Source organism: Aquila chrysaetos, chromosome 10, assembly GCF_900496995.4.
Source record: "Aquila chrysaetos chrysaetos chromosome 10, bAquChr1.4, whole genome shotgun sequence".
NCBI classification, from domain to species: domain Eukaryota; kingdom Metazoa; phylum Chordata; class Aves; order Accipitriformes; family Accipitridae; genus Aquila; species Aquila chrysaetos.
Window position 1 is genome coordinate 18,244,883 of NC_044013.1, and position 18,537 is coordinate 18,263,419.

The 18,537-nt window shown below is 35.1% G+C and overlaps 1 protein-coding gene and 1 long non-coding RNA gene across 3 annotated transcripts in view; one reads left to right on the forward strand and one right to left on the reverse strand.

Moving 5' to 3' along the window:
* LOC115346981 overlaps positions 1–3,642 on the forward strand; it is a 23,940-nt gene extending 20,298 nt beyond the window's left edge. Inside the window, exons 4-5 of the long non-coding RNA XR_003925338.2 lie at positions 12–17; positions 3,552–3,642. This is a non-coding gene — a long non-coding RNA (uncharacterized LOC115346981). The remainder of the gene's footprint in view (positions 1–11; positions 18–3,551) is intronic.
* The window catches only part of RASA2 (RAS p21 protein activator 2), a 53,191-nt gene that overhangs the window by 6,720 nt on the left and 27,934 nt on the right, over positions 1–18,537 (reverse strand). Inside the window, exons 6-19 of one of the 2 annotated variants that reach the window (XM_030027732.2) lie at positions 16,776–16,859; positions 14,848–14,920; positions 13,516–13,592; positions 12,034–12,132; positions 9,420–9,576; positions 7,995–8,143; positions 6,523–6,637; positions 5,997–6,071; positions 5,125–5,248; positions 3,606–3,712; positions 2,209–2,295; positions 2,050–2,127; positions 1,530–1,603; positions 162–268 (exon numbers count right to left, since the gene is read on the reverse strand). In XM_030027732.2, the coding sequence (XP_029883592.1) occupies positions 162–268; positions 1,530–1,603; positions 2,050–2,127; positions 2,209–2,295; positions 3,606–3,712; positions 5,125–5,248; positions 5,997–6,071; positions 6,523–6,637; positions 7,995–8,143; positions 9,420–9,576; positions 12,034–12,132; positions 13,516–13,592; positions 14,848–14,920; positions 16,776–16,859 (1,406 nt within the window). Of the gene's footprint in view, positions 1–161; positions 269–1,529; positions 1,604–2,049; positions 2,128–2,208; positions 2,296–3,605; positions 3,713–5,124; positions 5,249–5,996; positions 6,072–6,522; positions 6,638–7,994; positions 8,144–9,419; positions 9,577–12,033; positions 12,133–13,515; positions 13,593–14,847; positions 14,956–16,775; positions 16,860–18,537 lie in introns of those variants that run through there. The other variant, XM_041126733.1, reaches the window with a different exon arrangement.

Here is an 18,537-nt window from a genome sequence, read left to right on the forward strand (position 1 = left end):
TCAGACAGAAGCATTTGGTAATCAGGGCAAAGATAACCAAACATACATATCCTATGTACTTTAGAAAAAGAAAAAAATTATGCATTTTAAAAAGCACAAATCAGGTGCAAACACTTAGAAAATACTGAGAAAAAAATAACTGTAAAATAAACATAATTTACCTTGCTGTTTGTGGTAGGTGAATTCTCTACTTGTTAGACAGAACCACCGCTTCTTGAAATTCTTTTTACCAATCCGAGTCCTTCCCTGAGCTCTTTTGTACATTTCTCTGTAAAGACAGAATCAAATGAAATGCAACCATTAGTCTTCTGAAGAGCTTTCAAAACCATTTATTGAGATAACACATTATTGTTCATCATGCAGCAACAAAAATCTACTTCATTGTAGATTTAAAAAAAAAAAAAACAACAAACTACTAGTTGTTCAAAATAGATCTTCAAGATGACCTCCCAGTATGGCGATCGGGTACAGGGTTCCATAAACAGGAAAGGAGTTTGAAAACTATGCAATCCACACTCTTGTTTGTAGCAGTAGATTTGGAGTGGGTACGTACTTATTCAGATCCAGAACTCCAAATTTTCCCCAAAGGAAGTAAGGTATATCCAACTACAAGATTCTCTATTTCCTGCCACTTTCTACAGGTGAATGTGCTTGGCTTTTTCTGGATCAGAAGCTGAATATAAATGAAATTATGCTGAACACAACTCAACAGCAAGGGTAGACACAAACTGTATTCAGTACACTTTAAGTGTACTCACTGGCAACTATTTTTTTTGAGCAACAGCCATCAATTTATAATACATATTAGCTTCCAAATTGCTATAACTAAGTGTTGATTCACTACAATCATCTCCTTCATTTCTATTTAGTATTTTAGTAAGTGGTACATTTCTTCCTTGTTTGAAATTTGGATGCTTGTTTCACAGAATCGTTACTGGCTATGAATCTGCTTCTCAGAGAAATACAAGTATTTTTTTCCCCATAAATGTTATTTGAATTAATTCATCAGCTATTCTTGATCAACATTAAAAAAAAAAAATCATTTCTTTGAAAGAGTGATTTTCACCTCAATTTTTATAAAAGCATTCTATCATTTCCTGTGTAGTATTCCAATTACAGGGTAATTTTTTCCCCCACTTTAAAGGCAGAACATTTAGGTGGCTGGGCTTGAACAGCATGAAAAGTAATTATAAATTAAATTAATAAGTTCTTTTAAAATACACTTCACAATCCTGAATAAACCATCACAGAGCACACACTGAATTGCAACAGAAATGCAGACAGGCTTTAACAGGTTTTTAAGCTGCTTTTAATTATTTTTTTCCCAAGGTATTTAAGAGATGAGTTATGAAAGTTTACAGCTGTTAGTTTAAATTAATTCTGCAAACTAACTAAGAACTAACACAAATTACAAATATAATAATTTCTACAGTGTATCGAACATTTTAATAAGCATTAATCTGACACTGGCATTAATGAAAAAACAGTCAAGTCAATTCTGTTTTGCACAATATAGATTCAAGATTTACCCTTCTTTTAGATGTACTGGCTCACTCAGACCACTGGGCTCTTTACTTTCAGTAGAGGAAACATCATCTAGGAACTTAAGGAAAAATACACAGGGAATATATACTACTCAAACACAGAACAACCAAAAGCAATTTTGCAAATATACACGTACAGTTTCTCCTGGAACAGAACAATTACTTTATGCAACAGATGAAATCAAAATATATTGCAGGGACTTGGAACAATGTAACAAGGGATGCCCATAAGCCACACAAGATTTCTTTAATTAGTTCCTGAACAGCAGATCTAATAAAGTCTGTTTCAAAAGATTTATACTTTTTTTTAAAAAACTAAATTAGTTTAGACTATAACTCTTATGTATTCCATTGTGTGGATTTTGTTGAAATGTCCAAAATAGCCCACAATTTTAATTTTTCTTTCTCTCTCTAGTAGAAAACTGAACAATAACACAACCTTCTAATAATTAAGACTGATCAAATACATCAACCCCCCCCCCCCCCAAATCTAGTTCAAAGGTACCTTTTTAACAGATTCAGTAAATTTTTCTTCTTGAAATGCTTTGAAAAACTCACACATAAACGTCTCCTTGAAACTTGACTGAAAGAAAAGGTACATTGACATAAATAAACTTTCAAAGAATGTTGTCTATGAAATGAGAAAGAATTTTAGTAGCCTTACAAGTTTGCTTTTGGTCAAACTTCCCCAACTCCCCAAAGTCTGGATGGCTTTTGATATAAGAGTTAATGTTCTTGAAGTTTGTGCATCCTAAAATAAAGAAACAAAATTCAGAAGTCACATTTTTTCACACTTGCAAGTAAATCTTTGACTTAAAAACAAAAAATGTCACAAAAATTATTATATTACACAGTGTAGTAAATCTGACACACCTTCACTCCTTTTCTTCCTTGCCCAAAGAGAAGAAATGCATATGCAGTAGTGTCCTCTATTAGTAGCTGTGCTTTGCGAATGTATTTTATAAGCTACTGCACAGTGTTTAATATTTTACTCGCTACTACTAAAATTTAACATTAGTACTTGGAAAAGTATTTTTACCTATAGAAGATCTCAAACCCCTCAAATCCTGTAATCGTTACTACACATCTAATGCTTCTGCGCTATTCAAACTTAACACTAAACATAATGAACTATTGCTGGACAAATGGTAGAAATTTTCATAATACCAAGTGAACTTAAAACTTTGTCTTTAAGGCTTTTGCCTCATTTATTTGCTACCTCACTGCTTGCTTTTTAGTACAGGATTATAAACATAGCCACAGAAAGGGGCCTTGCTGTTCCCTTTAAAATGTTTAACCCTCAAATGGTAAAATCCTGTAATCTTTTTACTCAACAAACTGGATAATATCAAAGGAAGGAATTTGAGTAAGTAGATTTTTTTTCTTTTGAAAGCACAACACACATAAGTTGATAAAATAAGCTAATAAAGATAACCTCTGGAGCAGAAGATTTCATACATATTCTGTATTTTATGTGAAAATAATACAGTATTTTTTTCTTATCTCCATATTCCTGTCTTTGAAGATTATTCTTTTTTTATGCATATCTACTTGACAATCTGAAAATTGAAAATGGAAGATTTGGCAATCCACTGCAGCTAGTGGAGTCCAGAATAAATATGCAGACCAATTATTGGATAACTCTACAACCTCTGTTTAAGACACCAATGGAAATTATTTTTTTAAAAGTAAAAGTGACATCTGGATATTTAACTTCCACAGTGGATGGAACCAATGCAGTTTCGGCATATGCCTTAAATAACCCTCAGTCGTGTTGCTATTATAACAAAGCAGCACATTCCCAAAAAAGGCACAGCGTCTTTAATATCAATAGCTCTTCAACATCATTTGAGAACACCGCATAAAGACTGAGAAATTTGATGCTTAAAGAACTGCAAGTGTCTTGGTTCCTTCAGTGAGGTATAAAATTGAAAACTCAACCTAGAGACATTTAGTAGTCTTATTTCCCAGTTACAGACCCACTAAAAGTAACTTATGCCTTCCCAGATAAACAGATCTGACTGTTATGAATAAAACAGAACAAAGCTTCACGAAACTTACTGGATGGTGAGGTCGTAAATGAAAAGTATGAGGTGAGACTACGGCTACAGCAAAGAAACGAAGAAACACAAAGCTGCTCACTGCAGAATACTGTACATGAGGGTCATCTGCAGAGAAAAACCATGAAATGTAACATGCACTAAACTTAATAGGAAATAATGAAGACAGTCAACATAAAAATCCTTAAGATAACATCAAAGGAGACATTTATATTTCAAATCAGAATAGAAAAATCAATGATGAAGAGCATGAAATGAGAAAGGTGATCATGGTAAGAAATGTTCTAGTTATAATGGAGGGTTTATTTCTCTGAACGGAAGTTCTGTTCTCATAAAACTGGCTCATCAGCTCCACTACCAGGAATGATGAGATTACTGCATGTGTTAATATACACAGTGATTAGGTACAGCTGTATGCATGCTGAACCAAAAGAGAAAATACTGTAGTAGTTGCCTTTAAACACTAGGGCTGTCAGGTTTATTCACCCATAAAGCTAATCACTGATCAACTCAAATACATTAATGCTGCACAACAAATGCAGTCAACACATACAAACAACTTTAATTCCAATTCCAAGGTTGCATCAGAAAAACCATAGTGTTATATAATTTTGATGCTGTAAATGAGGATTTTCTCATTTAATATTTTGGGTATATTTACACCTTTACACTGGGATATATAGTGGGATCACATTCTTACTCTAATGGCTACTTTAACCTGACCTGTCTGGGAAGTTAGCTATTCTGAAAAGACTGTCTTAACTAGAGGAATTTATGGTGTCAGTTCCAGTGACAAACATGAATCAGAGAAAGGCTCCAGATTACAAGTATATTCTTCATTTGTAGCTTATTATATGACATTTCAGATTTTAATTGACTGAAGTACAAGAGTATTTCAGACCCACCACATTCTTCCTATATTAAAACCATTCTGAAAGAATAAAAATGTTCTAATACTGGTCACATTACAAACGCATTAAATATTTCACATTATCACCCTCCTCAAAACTACCCATAAGTAGTAAAGCTATGGTAGTAGTAAAGCTAACTTCATATAAGTTATGAATGTGCTAGTCATAGTTAACATAGCTGCAGTTCATGTAATTAAGATGTAAATACCAAATTTATTTTCCAGTTTACAGCTTGCTTCTTTAGAAGCAATAAACAGATCAGGTCTTCCAAATTTTACATAGCTTTCAACTAAATTACCTCCTGTATTACTTGTGCTTTTCTTCTATTATCTCAAGACTTTTGTTGGTGACTTCTTATTTGCTGCTGTCTGGCAGTGTTTCTGACCTGCTACATTTTTGTATCAGAAAATACAAAATTCTTGCTGATTGACCACAAGGCTTTACTTTAACTTACAGACTGACAGAAAAACAAATGCCTGATTGTCAAGGTAAGAATTTCAGGGCGCAGCTTTGTACAAGGCAAGAATTTAACAATCCCCATAAGGTAAATGCAGAAGTTAAGTATTTCACTCTCAACACCATGTTCAAAAGTTTTTAGAGAGCACTTACTTGGAAATCTTTTGGCAGCCAGATGCCTCAAAGAATAAAAAACATCACACATTAGGGTAGGACAACTTATACTTGACCGCACAATTTCACGGAATACTTTGTCTACATAATAGCGCAGATTTTCCTGCAATTATGAAAAAAGGTATTTTTTCAGACCATTAATATTTGCATTTCTATGGTTCTTTCCTGAACACAAAAACATAACACTACAATTCCTTTTTTCAAAACACTGCCTGACTATTCAATTAAGTATTTTAGTATAGTGCATATTTTAAAAGCCTCATAATATTTATGTGGGATTACTAGTGTTAAAAGATAGTTTAATTATATTGACTTATATTAAAGTATATAAGCAGTGTCTGGCGATATACAACTATCTATCAAACCCTGTTTTTGTAATTTGACAATGACATTGACAATGTTACAAGGAAGGAGCACTTCCCATGCATACCTAGTGAATGTTAATTTAGTTTGTTGCAGCAACTATTGCCTTAAATGTCATCCTCTGGTGAAAGGTAAGTGGCAAGCAAAACTTCAGTGAAAAATGTTAAAGCAGTCCTAATTAGGTACTTCATTATCTGGATGCTGAGTACAGACCATCAGGAATCACAACACCCAACAAATTGATAAGGAAGACTGTAATCCTCTGTTTAGTTTCTCTTCCCCATCCAATTTTCCGTTGGACTTTCCCTTTACTGTTTTCATAACCAGGGATAAGAAAATACAACTTTTCTTTTGTTTACTCTGGAATCAGAGAATTATACTGCTACTGTAAGCTACGCATTTTCCATTTCATGGAGCTGCTCTTTAAAATATTTTTCTATCAGATTTTGAGAAAGTTTAAGTTAGGAAAAACACATTTGGAAACTCACCATATTAATTTCTACATTATCCCCTTCTCTTAATTTGATGGGATCTATTTCACAGGGTTTAGGAGACTCACATATCTGAAACAAACAAACAAAAAAGTAGGAGTTCAATTTTTCAGACAGAAAGCATGGAAACGCACCTACTTAAAACCATATTCTGTCCTAGATTTAGGGGTGAAACTCTAAATAGGTTCTCACTACCCGTAACAGCATGCAATAATCATCCTCATTTTCCTGTGTATCTTTTTACATGGATCAATTACATAAAGCATCATGTGGGTAAATTCTGCACTGTGTTAGAGGCTGAAGCAACTGTCACTGACTATTTTCAAGCATCTGGAACATAAATAACAAAAAGCAGCTCCTCCCACTAAACTTAATCAATTATTGTTCGATTTAACTTCCCTCTAGAATTCCCCCACCTGAGTGATTACTACCACACAGGGAGTTGTAAGAAGAATGCCTATTGAAGAGACCGGATACCCCAGTGGTCTAAGTGTCCTGAAAAACTTTCAGTAGGATCACCTACCTCATCAATAACAGGTTTCAAAGTAACCTTTAGGTAGTGCTTCCCCACTATTTTCATCATTTCATCTACACACCGAGTTGCTAATGAGTTGCCTCTGAAGACTGTGTTTGCTTCTCTGTAAGAAAATAATTGATGTTATTTGAACAGGAAAAAAATAAGAAGCTCAGTTACAAAATCTGATTAATACTTTATCTTGCTATTAAATAATTAATTTTTTGAAAACATTTTTTTCACATATTTCAGTCAGGAATTCCAGAACCTAGATACCCAGCTTGCAATGGCACTCAGGAACAGAAAGGCAAAAAACAAGAATATTATTACAGCTATTAGCAAAACCAGAAACATAAATAAAACTGTAAGGAAAAGCCTAAGAAATTTTAGGCAAAGGAAGTTACAATCCAGTGCTGAATGTGAGAAAGAACAATTGGAGAAAATTCCAAAATATTGAAGACTTATACCTCACCAGTATACAATTCTTCCTCCAGTAGTCCTGGTGAAAAAAATCTTCGAGCTACACTACACTGATAAACTCAGACACTTTAACCAAAACATTTAATCTAGGGTTATGCTTTTTATTCATTACAGCTGTTGAAGAAAACTGAGAGCCAGCTGTGCAAAATAAGTCTTTCTAATCTGAGAGATTTACTTTAATCTTTCTTTGTTACAGTTCAATTATAATGGAAAGGAATGTGTGTACTAAAATGCAGTTTAGAAAATTATTTTCCATGAGTCACCTCTTTCTACACAGTTAAATTGTCTCACCTTATTTAAATCTGGAGTAAGTCAGCTTTGAAATGAATCATCCTGTAGTGACAAAATCCCTTCCATATCTCCACAGGACATAACTCTGCACCTCAGTGGCCACTACTCAGGTCTACTTCATTTCTTTCCTAACCAGACAGCTGCAAATTCAGAGGCCATACACTGCTACTTGGTAAAACTCTTGTGTTTGCTACTTCCAAGGCATGCAGGAGGACATGTACTTACTTACAAGGCATCTTTGCAGAAAAAGAGTACCCCTCATTTAAGTCACATACTAAAGGAAATGGGATAAGATTCTCAGCAATTTTAAAAGTATTAAGTACCAATCTAGTGACCAGTAAAATTTGAAGAGTGGCCAAATTATGACATTTTAAAATGAAAACTATGTGCTCTTAGACAGAACTCTAGCCTGCTAGCTTGTTATGTTCATCTGTATACTAGCTCCAAGAAAATTTTACAAAATTTTACCAAATAGTACACAATCATTAACTCTGACTCCCAGCTTCAATGTGATTTTAACTAATGTTTTTATAAAACAGCATTAAAAGATGAATCTATTCAGTCATTACTGAATAATGAATTGGTAAAATAGACAGTCATTGAGAGAAAGAAATTCGACATGCTTACTTATAAATGTTGCATCACAAAGCCCTATGAAACTCTAAGAATAATTTAAGAAGGCATGACATCACTAAACATGAAATACATACTGGGTGTCCTTCAGATCTAGTTCTGCCACTGCAGCAACAAATGGAACTAGCTTATGGTGGTGTAGCAACAATCGTACAAGAGGCAGAACAGCATCATACTTGTCTCGACAAACTTCACTCAGTATGTAGGCAGCAGATGCAGAAATTGGCTGTGAGAAAGCAGAATATGAAATCATGAGTGAAGTACTTAAATGTTCTTCATATACTTGGCAAAGTACAAATCCAATCTAACAAGACTATAGACATAGCTTCTTAACAGGAAGTCTCAACATTTGCTGTATAACATGGCAATTAAAAGTTTCCATTCTACAGAAATACTTAATTGAAAATTGGCATTATCTACTCTATCCTTGACATTTAAGAATTAAATTCAGCACCTACTCACCCTTCTCATTCTCCCTAAAGTGTTAGAATATGGCTTTGTCACAAATCCTAGTAAGAGGCAGTAAGCAATTGCTTTACTGTAATGTCATATATCTTTATAGGACTTTTAAAACTATAAAAAGAGCACATTAAAATACAGTTCTCACTTCTAAAGTGTGTGTCACCATTCTACAGTTGTGAATTTCAATACAAGAACTGATCAAGTTATTTCATTTAAGTAAAAAAGACAGCTGCTGACTGCCACTAGCTAAATACTCAGCTCTTCCTGAACTCCAGTGAAGAAGTATTTGATTATGGGCTAGCAATAATTTTAGTCACAATCTGCTTCCTCTTTACCTTTCTACTCCTCTGCCAGTACTTGGCCAACACTAAAGTTAAGAAAGGCTACAAAAGACCTAGGAATATAAAGCCTGGTTATCATTTGATTCCTGCCTCAATGTTATGCTAACCATCTACCACACTTCCCTCTTTGTCACCACATCCACGTGAGAAATCCAGTCATGCTGATTAACATACTGGGGAAGACAGAAGCAATTTGGAAGAACTGGAATTAGAAATCAATTCTGAAGCAGACCATTTTTGGAAATGTGATTATCTGCCCCTTCAGTGCCAATAATGACTCAATGTCCCTGGAAAACCACTAAATCCAGGGGGCCAATAGTAGCCAGTGGGAAAATACAATGTTGAAAAGGGCAACCAATGAAAAGAAAGTATTTTATATCTCTTCCAGTCACACAGCACAGATTATCTCACTATCTCTGCTGGTTCTTCTAAAGTAAGAAGAAAATCTTGGTAGTTTGGAGCAGAATTAAATGCTCTACAAGCTGCTTATCTGGTTGTGACAGAAGTAGTTCATGCAAAGGAACAAAAAAAATTGTCTAGATCTGCATAGAACCATAGAATGGTTTGGGTTGGAAGGGACCTTAAAGGTCTACTTCATTTCTCTCCTAACCACAGAGCTGCATAATTCACATTGTCTCATACAAGACTGCAAAATTAATTTTAAGTTTTCATTTTTAAAGAAGTTTTCAACAAAAGTACCTGAACATCTGATGATTTTAGCAGCAAGTTTCTTAGAGAAGCGTAGTATTCGGACGGAAGTACACAGTCTTCAGTATAACAGATATTTAATCTAAGTGATCCCAAATCATCAGTTTTAGAAGACTTGTTCCCATTTTCTCTTGGTTGAAGTAAGTACCTGAAAGCAACAGGTCAATTCTAAAATATTAGATTCACATTTCATTACTTCAACTAATTCTACAATAAAGCAAATTATCATATTTAATTATTTCAGTATACATAAACTAAGTCTGAAAACTGGCAATAAAATTCACATTAAAAAACTGGAGACACAAAAGAAAAAAAAAGGAGCAGCATTTGATGCACCTTTAGCACATTATGAAACATATATTTATTTTCTTGTATCTTTCCAAACAGTGACACAGAATATACGTCTTGTAGCTCAACTGGGATAGCAGGAATAGTTAGAAATTACATTGGACCTTCTCATTTTACATCTAGGTTATATTTAGGGTGTTGGACACTGCAGATGGAACAGCTAGTGTCAAGAATTTAAATTGTCTAGTCTGAAACCAGTAAAAATACATAATATTAACAGCCTGCATTCCTGAGAAACAAGTAAGATTAAAGGGAAAAAAAATTGTGCTTTTTTCCTACTCTCAATACAAAATACATTAAACAATTCATTGGCTTTTGCTGTAGTTCAACTGTATTCCAACAGGAGGTGCAGCCCTACAAAAATTTTAACAGCTTTTGAAGTAGTGTCACAGTATAGTTTCAACATTCAGCCCAACAAACTGAAATATCTTCAAATATTCTTTTACAATCATTTATGCTTGTACTTCTACAATCAGGAGATCAGACTTTTTTTTAATAATCAGATGCATTGCCCATGAAGGCAATATGAAGTAAAACTGATTTACAAGGAGAACCTCTACTTGACAGCGTGACTCTTGGGCTTATTTTCCCAGTATTTAGTACTAGTAATACTATTTTATCTGCTGTACTTCAGCTGTATTAAAAAACTTTTTATGTAAATTAGTAATAGTATAAAAAACTAGTTATTTTAAGACACAGAACTGTTTTTGATAAGCAGATCATAATTGGATATAAGGATGTTCAAGAAAAGGTATGCCTGCAAAGTATATTAGCAGACACAAACCTCTCTATTGATGATGCTTCAAGTGAACTGGACATGAGTCAGGTTAATACAAAAAATTACACGTACACAATACACTGGTAATGAGTCCATGCTAATATAACCTTTCTCTTAGCAGGTTGTTAACGGAGGCATGTCATTATGTTAATATGGTCATACAGCTTTTGATCAGTTCAGAGCACTGGCAGAACAAGCCTGTGTCTGCAATACACCATGTAAAAAACAGAAAATACCGACACAAACATTTATTATGTTTAGAATCACATTCAAACACTAAGACTAAAAATCAGAGTTCAACTTTGTCACGTCCAAGACACTTGGCAGCCTGCAGTGGGTACATGGAGCAGAGCCGTAATGGTTCCTGGCCAAGACCTGTGTTCCATTTAGATCCTATTTACCCACTTCCTTCCTATGTGTTTTCTATGTGGATACATGAGGACTTCCTCCACTCTGTTCTCTGTACCAAAAGGTTCACTAAAAGCAGAATATTCTACACACTTTGAGGCATTTGAATCTGTTGTACTCATCGCTTCCTGCCGCTAAGCATTTGGGACAGTAAAGGGGCTAGAGACTGGCTTCTGCTTGCAAGAGCTTCAGAAGGGAAGTTGCTGCTATGTTATAAGCAGAGGTCTTTCCTGAATTCCCTTCATACCTTACCCTTGCAGCTTTTAAACTTCTGTGCCTGCTCCCCTGAAATGACATTGGGTTGGTTCCAGAAGATACTTTCTGAACCTCCCCAAGGAAGTGGGAAAAAAAAAATTCATGCTTAATGATTATTTTTAAATAAACTCTTCATCAGTCATTCTGGAAGTCTGACTTAGGAATTTAATTACAAGTGACGCAATTCTGAGAAGTTCCAGGTTTGCTGGTTAGGCTGAAAAGCATACACAGATCACTAAAATCCAGCAAGTTGACTGAAAGATAGTTATGTTCATCTTTCCTTTCTTCACTCTCCGCACTTTCCCCTCAAACACAGAGAATCATAGAATCATTTAGGTTGGAAAAGACCTTTAAGATCATTGAGTACAACCATCATCCATGCCCATTAAACCATGTTCTGGAGTACCTTGTCTACGCGCTTTTTGAATACCTCCAGGGATGGTGACTCAACCACTTCCCTGGGCAGCCTATTTCAATGTCTGACAACCCTCTCAGTAAAGAAGTTTTTCCTAATATCCAACCTAAATCTCCCTTGCCACAACTTGAGGCCACTTCCTCTTGTTCTATCACCAGCCACCTGACAGAAGAGACCAGCATGAACTATTCTGTGGGAGTGGGCAGACTGGGGTAAGAGAAGACCTAAATGTACCCTATGACAAGGTTACTTTATCGAGCAGGGAAACTCTCTAGAAAGATATTTTACCTAGACTAGAACAGGAAGACGTATTTTAATGGATAGTTAGAATAGAATATATCCTTTGCAAGGGAAGATCTGCAAGATAGAAGCAAATTCACTTCTGAGCCACCATTTCTCACCATGCTTGAAAGGAATCGTTTCTTAACACCTTCACAGGAACTTTAATTTCTCCTAGAAAGACATCTTGTACCAGATTTCCATTATTCCATAGGTCAACCCTGAAAATAAGAACATTGCTTAATTTTTTTTCTCCCAGAGAGAAATAAAAATCTTCCAAGTTAACAACAGCTGCCTTACAGCACTAATCCACATGCAAACAGGCAGAAAATGTTAGAAATCTCACTCCATTCTAATTAAATCAAGAAGAATCAAATGAGTGACTTATTAACCCATAAAGAACAGATAAAGAAACAAACAGTGAAAGTTAGACTTGCAAATCTTGCATCAGTAAATAAAAGTGATATTGGCAACATACATGTATTCTGAGCAGTCTCCACCCCCAAAACTGTGCACAGTTCTTCTCGGGTAATTCAAGTGAACTTTTTAACCAATATATTTACATATCTCTATCTAATTGCTAGAATTTGGCACACTGCAATGCCACACCAACACATGCGCTTGTTTTTCCAAAGAGCAGCTCGTATGCTTACAACCTCAAAAGGAATCACAGACTCCAGACATGCACCTTTGTTTTTTTCTATTACTTCTTACCTCTCTGACATTTCTGACAGACAGCAGTTGGTAAGAAGAACAAAAAAAATTAATACTAGATTTGTTGGGGCATGACTATTTTACTAAATATATTTGCATCTATAATGAAATATACAATTAAGATATTAATGAAGCTAATAGTTAAAAATGTACATACCAAGTTAGTTCTATAATGGCTATTAAAACTAACCACTGAACTCTTCTTCTGATGCCTGTTAGGAAACATACGCTAGCCTTGAAGACTTTTTGTCATTCAGCAGATTTGGTGCATGTATGTGCATGAGCACAATAAAGAAAAAAAACTGAGTACAGGGGCTCTCAACTGTTCTAACTACATAGCATAAATACATACAGACCTGCTCTAAGAGTAAAGGAGCAGAAAAGGGGAACATACTTTGAAGTATTCTTCACATTTGCAAGGAAAAGGTGCAACACAAGTGTTCCTCTAAGGAGCAATCTGAAATCATAAGGATCTCATAAAAGAGGTTTTTCCCTCTGTTTTAATAAAAACAGCCAACTACATTTGAAACCATAGACCAGCACCAGGTTTGCTGTTACCCTTCAACACAAGTTCTATCATCAGTATTCTGCCCAAAATAATATATATAGATAGGAGGTCCTCATGGCTCTTTACTCACAGGCAAAGGAAACAAATTTAGGCTGCCAGATACACTCCACCACTATTTACTGAAAAACAAAAAAATCTAATCTTCACTAAGAAGCACACTAAAAAAATCAGAGTAATTTTATATGTTAGAAGGATCTTTTCTACAAGTCTGATGAGTAATTCTCTGGAGTTACACTAAAATAAAACACTTCTTTATTGTCTTGATAAAATATTATGGTTTATTAATAATAAAATAAATCACTTCCTAATCTACGTAACTTACCTGACTTCTAGTTTCTCAATATCTTCTTCTTCAACCTGAAACTGGGACTTTTTGGTATAACTGCTGGACCTGGTAACCTGCAAGTAAACTCCTCCTATTAACACACTTTTTACTGTTGTATTATGGATGTCAAAAAACAAAGAAAACCCTGCCTCTTTAGTTACTGGTCCTTTTAGAAAGGAAAAAGTTGCAATTCGCCAAACAAACTGCCTTTTGACAGAAAGCAGGTAAAAAATGGGTCAAGAAGGGTTCATGGTGGAGCCTGATGAAGGCTAGCTGATGTCTAAGAGAATTATAGTATAGCTCTATTAGAAAAAACGAGAAGGAAGTATGACATGAAATGGCAAGAATTTCTTTGGTTTCAGCAAGAAAGCATTAAAGTTAGTTCTGAGATCTTTAAGGAAACAACATATAAGAAGCCCACTCTTCTTGCCCTAGTTATACCACAATTGTAACCTCTTATTTTAATTCTCCTCATTTCTTGACTGATTGCATTCTAAGTTTAACTCCAATAAATCTTAAGTCATAAAGTTATCGGAGTGCTTTGGATTACATTTTTATTCTAATATCTTACTTCCTAAGAAATTACACTCAGTATCCTGAGCAGGTCAACTGAAACACACGCCATGCGCTGATACTCTGTATATAAAGCATGGAACAATTTCTCACTGAAGTCCCACAGCAGGACCAGGATCTATACAAACACAGTAAATTACAATACATTTAAGGCACATGTAATAGTTGTACTACTTCCAACTCTCAGCTGAACAGTATCGTATGCTTACATGCATATGTAGTTTTTATTACAGAGACAAATCAGATAAAAACTCAAACTCACGATTTGGTTATTGTAGGGTAACTTGTGTAGGACTGAAATCAAATCCTAAATAACATTTTTTTTAATAAAATAATAAAATTAGCCTTTATTGGGTATAATTGCTACATTGTTTTATTAAAGAAATAAGTTGGGGGTTTTTTTTAGCTCAATGTTCTTGAAAACATTTAAATCAAATTCCACAGGATACGTTAAAGTTCTCTCAGAACTCCTGATGGCAACAGATGCTATATGAAGTGATTCAAGATAACGAATTACCTTCACATATGTACTTGTGAGGAAGTAATGTTTCACACAGCAACTGAAGGGGAATACTGTTGTCTGGCAGCCCACAGAAATTTAAGTATGTCATTCACTTACATTTGAGAGGCTAGTAAAAGTTCTTCAATTGCTTGAAGAGAGCTTTCTGTGTTAGGTACTGCTATGCAACTTGCTTTAAAATATTTGAAGGGTTGCATAAAATAGATAAACAGACAGAATAACACATAAAAAGTTACCTCAAAATAAAATGTTTCGTTAAACTGCGGATTGCTTGTTTTCTTCTTTACTTTGGTCTTCTTTTGGTCATTCCTGTTCCAATGTGGTAAAATTTTTACCATAGACAACTTAAACACACAATTATAAAGACATTCTATTGTCAAGAAGGACCCATGCATTTAAGTTAAAACATTTTTTGTCACTTTAGAGATCGTTTTGATGAAGAAAATCTTAAAATAAAATGAGTTCATCTTCACAATATAGTTTGAAAAGTTAAAATTTCAAGTGCTGTATCTAGTTAATCATGCATCTGTCCAGCTCAAAATTTCTATTTCATTTCATAAACAAGCATAACTTACACATATCAAGTAAAATATATCAACAATTTCCAAAGCATTTCAAACTTAAGTCTGCAGACAATTTCTTTACCACTGCTTGCAGGTTACAAGCACAGTTTTCCTTGTCTTGTTCAACTGCCAATTTCTGTTTTTCCCCACCCTCTTTTGTTGGAGAAATACCCACTACTTCTTTACAGACAGAGGCTTACACCAAGGCACTGAATGTTTTCTTCAGAAGGAATCGCTGCTGATTCTAGACACTAAACAGCATAGGGTCAAACAAAACAATTGCTCCCCATTCCCTTGTGTTTTATATAGATAATTTTTTTTTAATTTTACATGTTTTATAAAAGAATACAGTCTTATCTAGTTAGTAAAGGGCTATGATAGTATAAAAATGCTTTCTAAAAGAAACAAATATAAAATGTGGGGGAAAAACAGGCAAGGGAGAAGAAAAATTGTCCTAAGCATCAACTAACTGTTTTCAGGCGCTGGCCATATAAATATTCCAGTCATAGTACATGAGTCAGACATGCATGAGATTGGAAAATCTTAACCAGGAACTTCTGCCAGATTTGCACATATATTCCCATACCAACAGGGTAAATATTTTGTGGGATCAAGATTCATCCAGTTCCATCTGTATCACAGGACTCAAACAGGAAATATATGTCAATTTACCTTCTTTGGCAATCAACACCATGCTTCCTAGGTATAATGGTCAAATCTCCCTAGTCCTCTTAAAAACCCAACCAACCAAAAAAAAGACCCACCAAAAAACACCAACCCAAACCTAAAATAATGTGATCCTATATTACTAAGGAGGAAAAAATGCCCCATTCACTCAGAGCTTACTCAGGGACAATCCTTCCAAAGCCTTTAAAACACACAAGTTTGCTAGAAGACATTCTGGTACTATGCTCACAGTGGCAATTCTTCAGTACCGGAGAAAGCAGATGGACTTAGGTTTGATGTTGCAAAAAAGAAACAACTGAAACCTAGCTGACTTTAGTTGTTATTGGGCAGGGACTTGCAGACAGTGAATGTGTGGGGAAATGGGATTTTTCTTAAATGAAAAACCCCAACAGTCATTCAGGATTACAGATCCAAAAAAAGGGAGACATTTAAACTGTGGGGACTTTGAATGTAGCATCCTGAAGGTGCTGGCATTAGAAAGGTCTCACCAGAACCTCTACTCTCTTGCTTCCTCCCAATTGCTAAACATTTGATGCAAATAAACTCGCACATTAAGAAAAACAGGGAACAGAGGAAGGCGAGTGAACAATTGACTATATCATCCCATACAGGAATTTGACAAAAGTTAATAGGAAGTACAGTGCAGATATCAAGAGTCCAGTACAAAACCAGAGTAGAAAGAAAAAACTGAGTAACAAGTGGTCCTTGACTAATGCAGGCCATTCAGACAGACCAAACACCTTGACAGTACAGTAGGGAAGGGGAGAGTACAGTAACAACGGAAGATGTGATGTACGCAGAAAGTATTTTATGATTTTTCTGTATTTTAAAGATTTTGCTTAAAACCTATGACTTTCTTTTCCAGTTTAAGATCACACCATTTTAGATTCATTAATTTTATAGTAAAATGTTACCTGGAAGGCCCCACAAGAGACACTGTTGCGTAAGGGTCACAATTCTGTCCGTTTATAAGAGGTAACCCATGGCACTCCTTTATTCTACAAGGAAAAGGCAATCAACAGATCAGTGAAGCAATGTCTTTGGCTTAAAAAAATAAAACCCACACAATCCTTTCTTTTTTAAAAGATTTTTTTAGGTCCTGCTGTATTACCCAGTGATATACACACTGATCCAACATAACTATGTACATGAAGTAGATCGTAACTACAGATCTCTGGAAGGTAATGCAAGGTAATACTCAAGTGTACAAGTCAGACTTAGGGGCTCTGTGAGAACAAAATTCTTGGAATTGCTTCGATAAAGACATTCCAGTATCACAGATGCACGGCAAAATCCCAAGTAAAATGAACTGCTATGTTAAGGGAAACTGCAGGCTTCATTAACATTTAAATTTGATTTCTCAAGGCCCACAAAAAGCTATCTGGCCTCATCCACATGGCAGCAACTACATTTGGAAGGCATTAAAATGGACTCAAATATTTTGTTTTGGCTAAACTACATTCTGAGTTGAGTACGCTGAGAAATGCAAAGTTATATCCTGAAATGTGATATAAAATTAAGCATCCAAAACTATTAGTATATAGTCCTGGCATGTCTAGCTTTCATCCATACTATTCGGTCACAAAGAGAAAATCAGTTTACCTTTGAAAGAGGGTTTAAAATTTATTTTCTAACTCTTTTCACAATAGTGCATGATCAGGGTTAAATGGCCCTTTTAAAAATACTGTTTTCTTCCATAAATCGTACAGTAAGTTCTAAGCTGGTGTTTAACAGGTACAGAGGCACACTGTTCACCACTCCTGATACAAAAGGGATGGGATGGTTAGGAAGTAATGCTCATGGGGACAGAGACACATTTTCTGGACCTTTTCTGAAGGCTTGCAATCTTTTTGAATTACCACAGCAGCAACACTACTAGAAAGAGCTGGGTCAGCAAGCTGACTAACCTTCAGATGCTGCCCACATATGAGTATTAATTAAAAACAGCTGGAACAACAAAAGTAAGCAAAACAGTTTGTAAATTTACAGCAGAAACCAGACTTTCTAGCAAAATGATGCTCTAACGTAGCCATGCACACTGTAGTATTTTAAGTTTAGAAACATTCAGCAGATTACAAAATTTCATAAACAAGACAGACACAAATGAGATATGAAAGTTATATTCCTGTTCCCCCTTTTTAAAATCACCTATTTTTAAATAATGTATTGCAGAAATTTAACTAAATTAATGCAAGTAAGTTTTGGTTGCCATAATTAGCCAGTTTGAATAAAATCCAAAACCTACGTAACTTAAGGAGAAAATACTTTCCTGCTCTAAGTTCATATAAACAACCAAGTAAATGTTCTAATACTACAATGTGGACTATTAAGTTGTGCAGATCAAGTTAAAGTTACATAGCAGCAAGAGTAGCTACACACTGTTAAGTAAATGTTTTCTGTACTGTAGAAAAACAGTGTTAAGAGTAACAAGAGTTGCAAACTCAAACACAAGTGGGGAAACAACAGACACTAACACTCCTATGCTGCCTCAAAACTCCACCCTTTTTGGAGTATGCACAATTATAAACCAGATGGTATTTCCCCCCCCCCCCCCCCCCCCCCCCCCCCCCAAAAAAAAGTCCCTTTGTCTTCACCAGTTCAGGGAACATTTAGTGCTGAACCACTGCGCAATCATTTGTTATTTTTCTTCCAGTTTTCAAGCACGTGGCCCTCAGC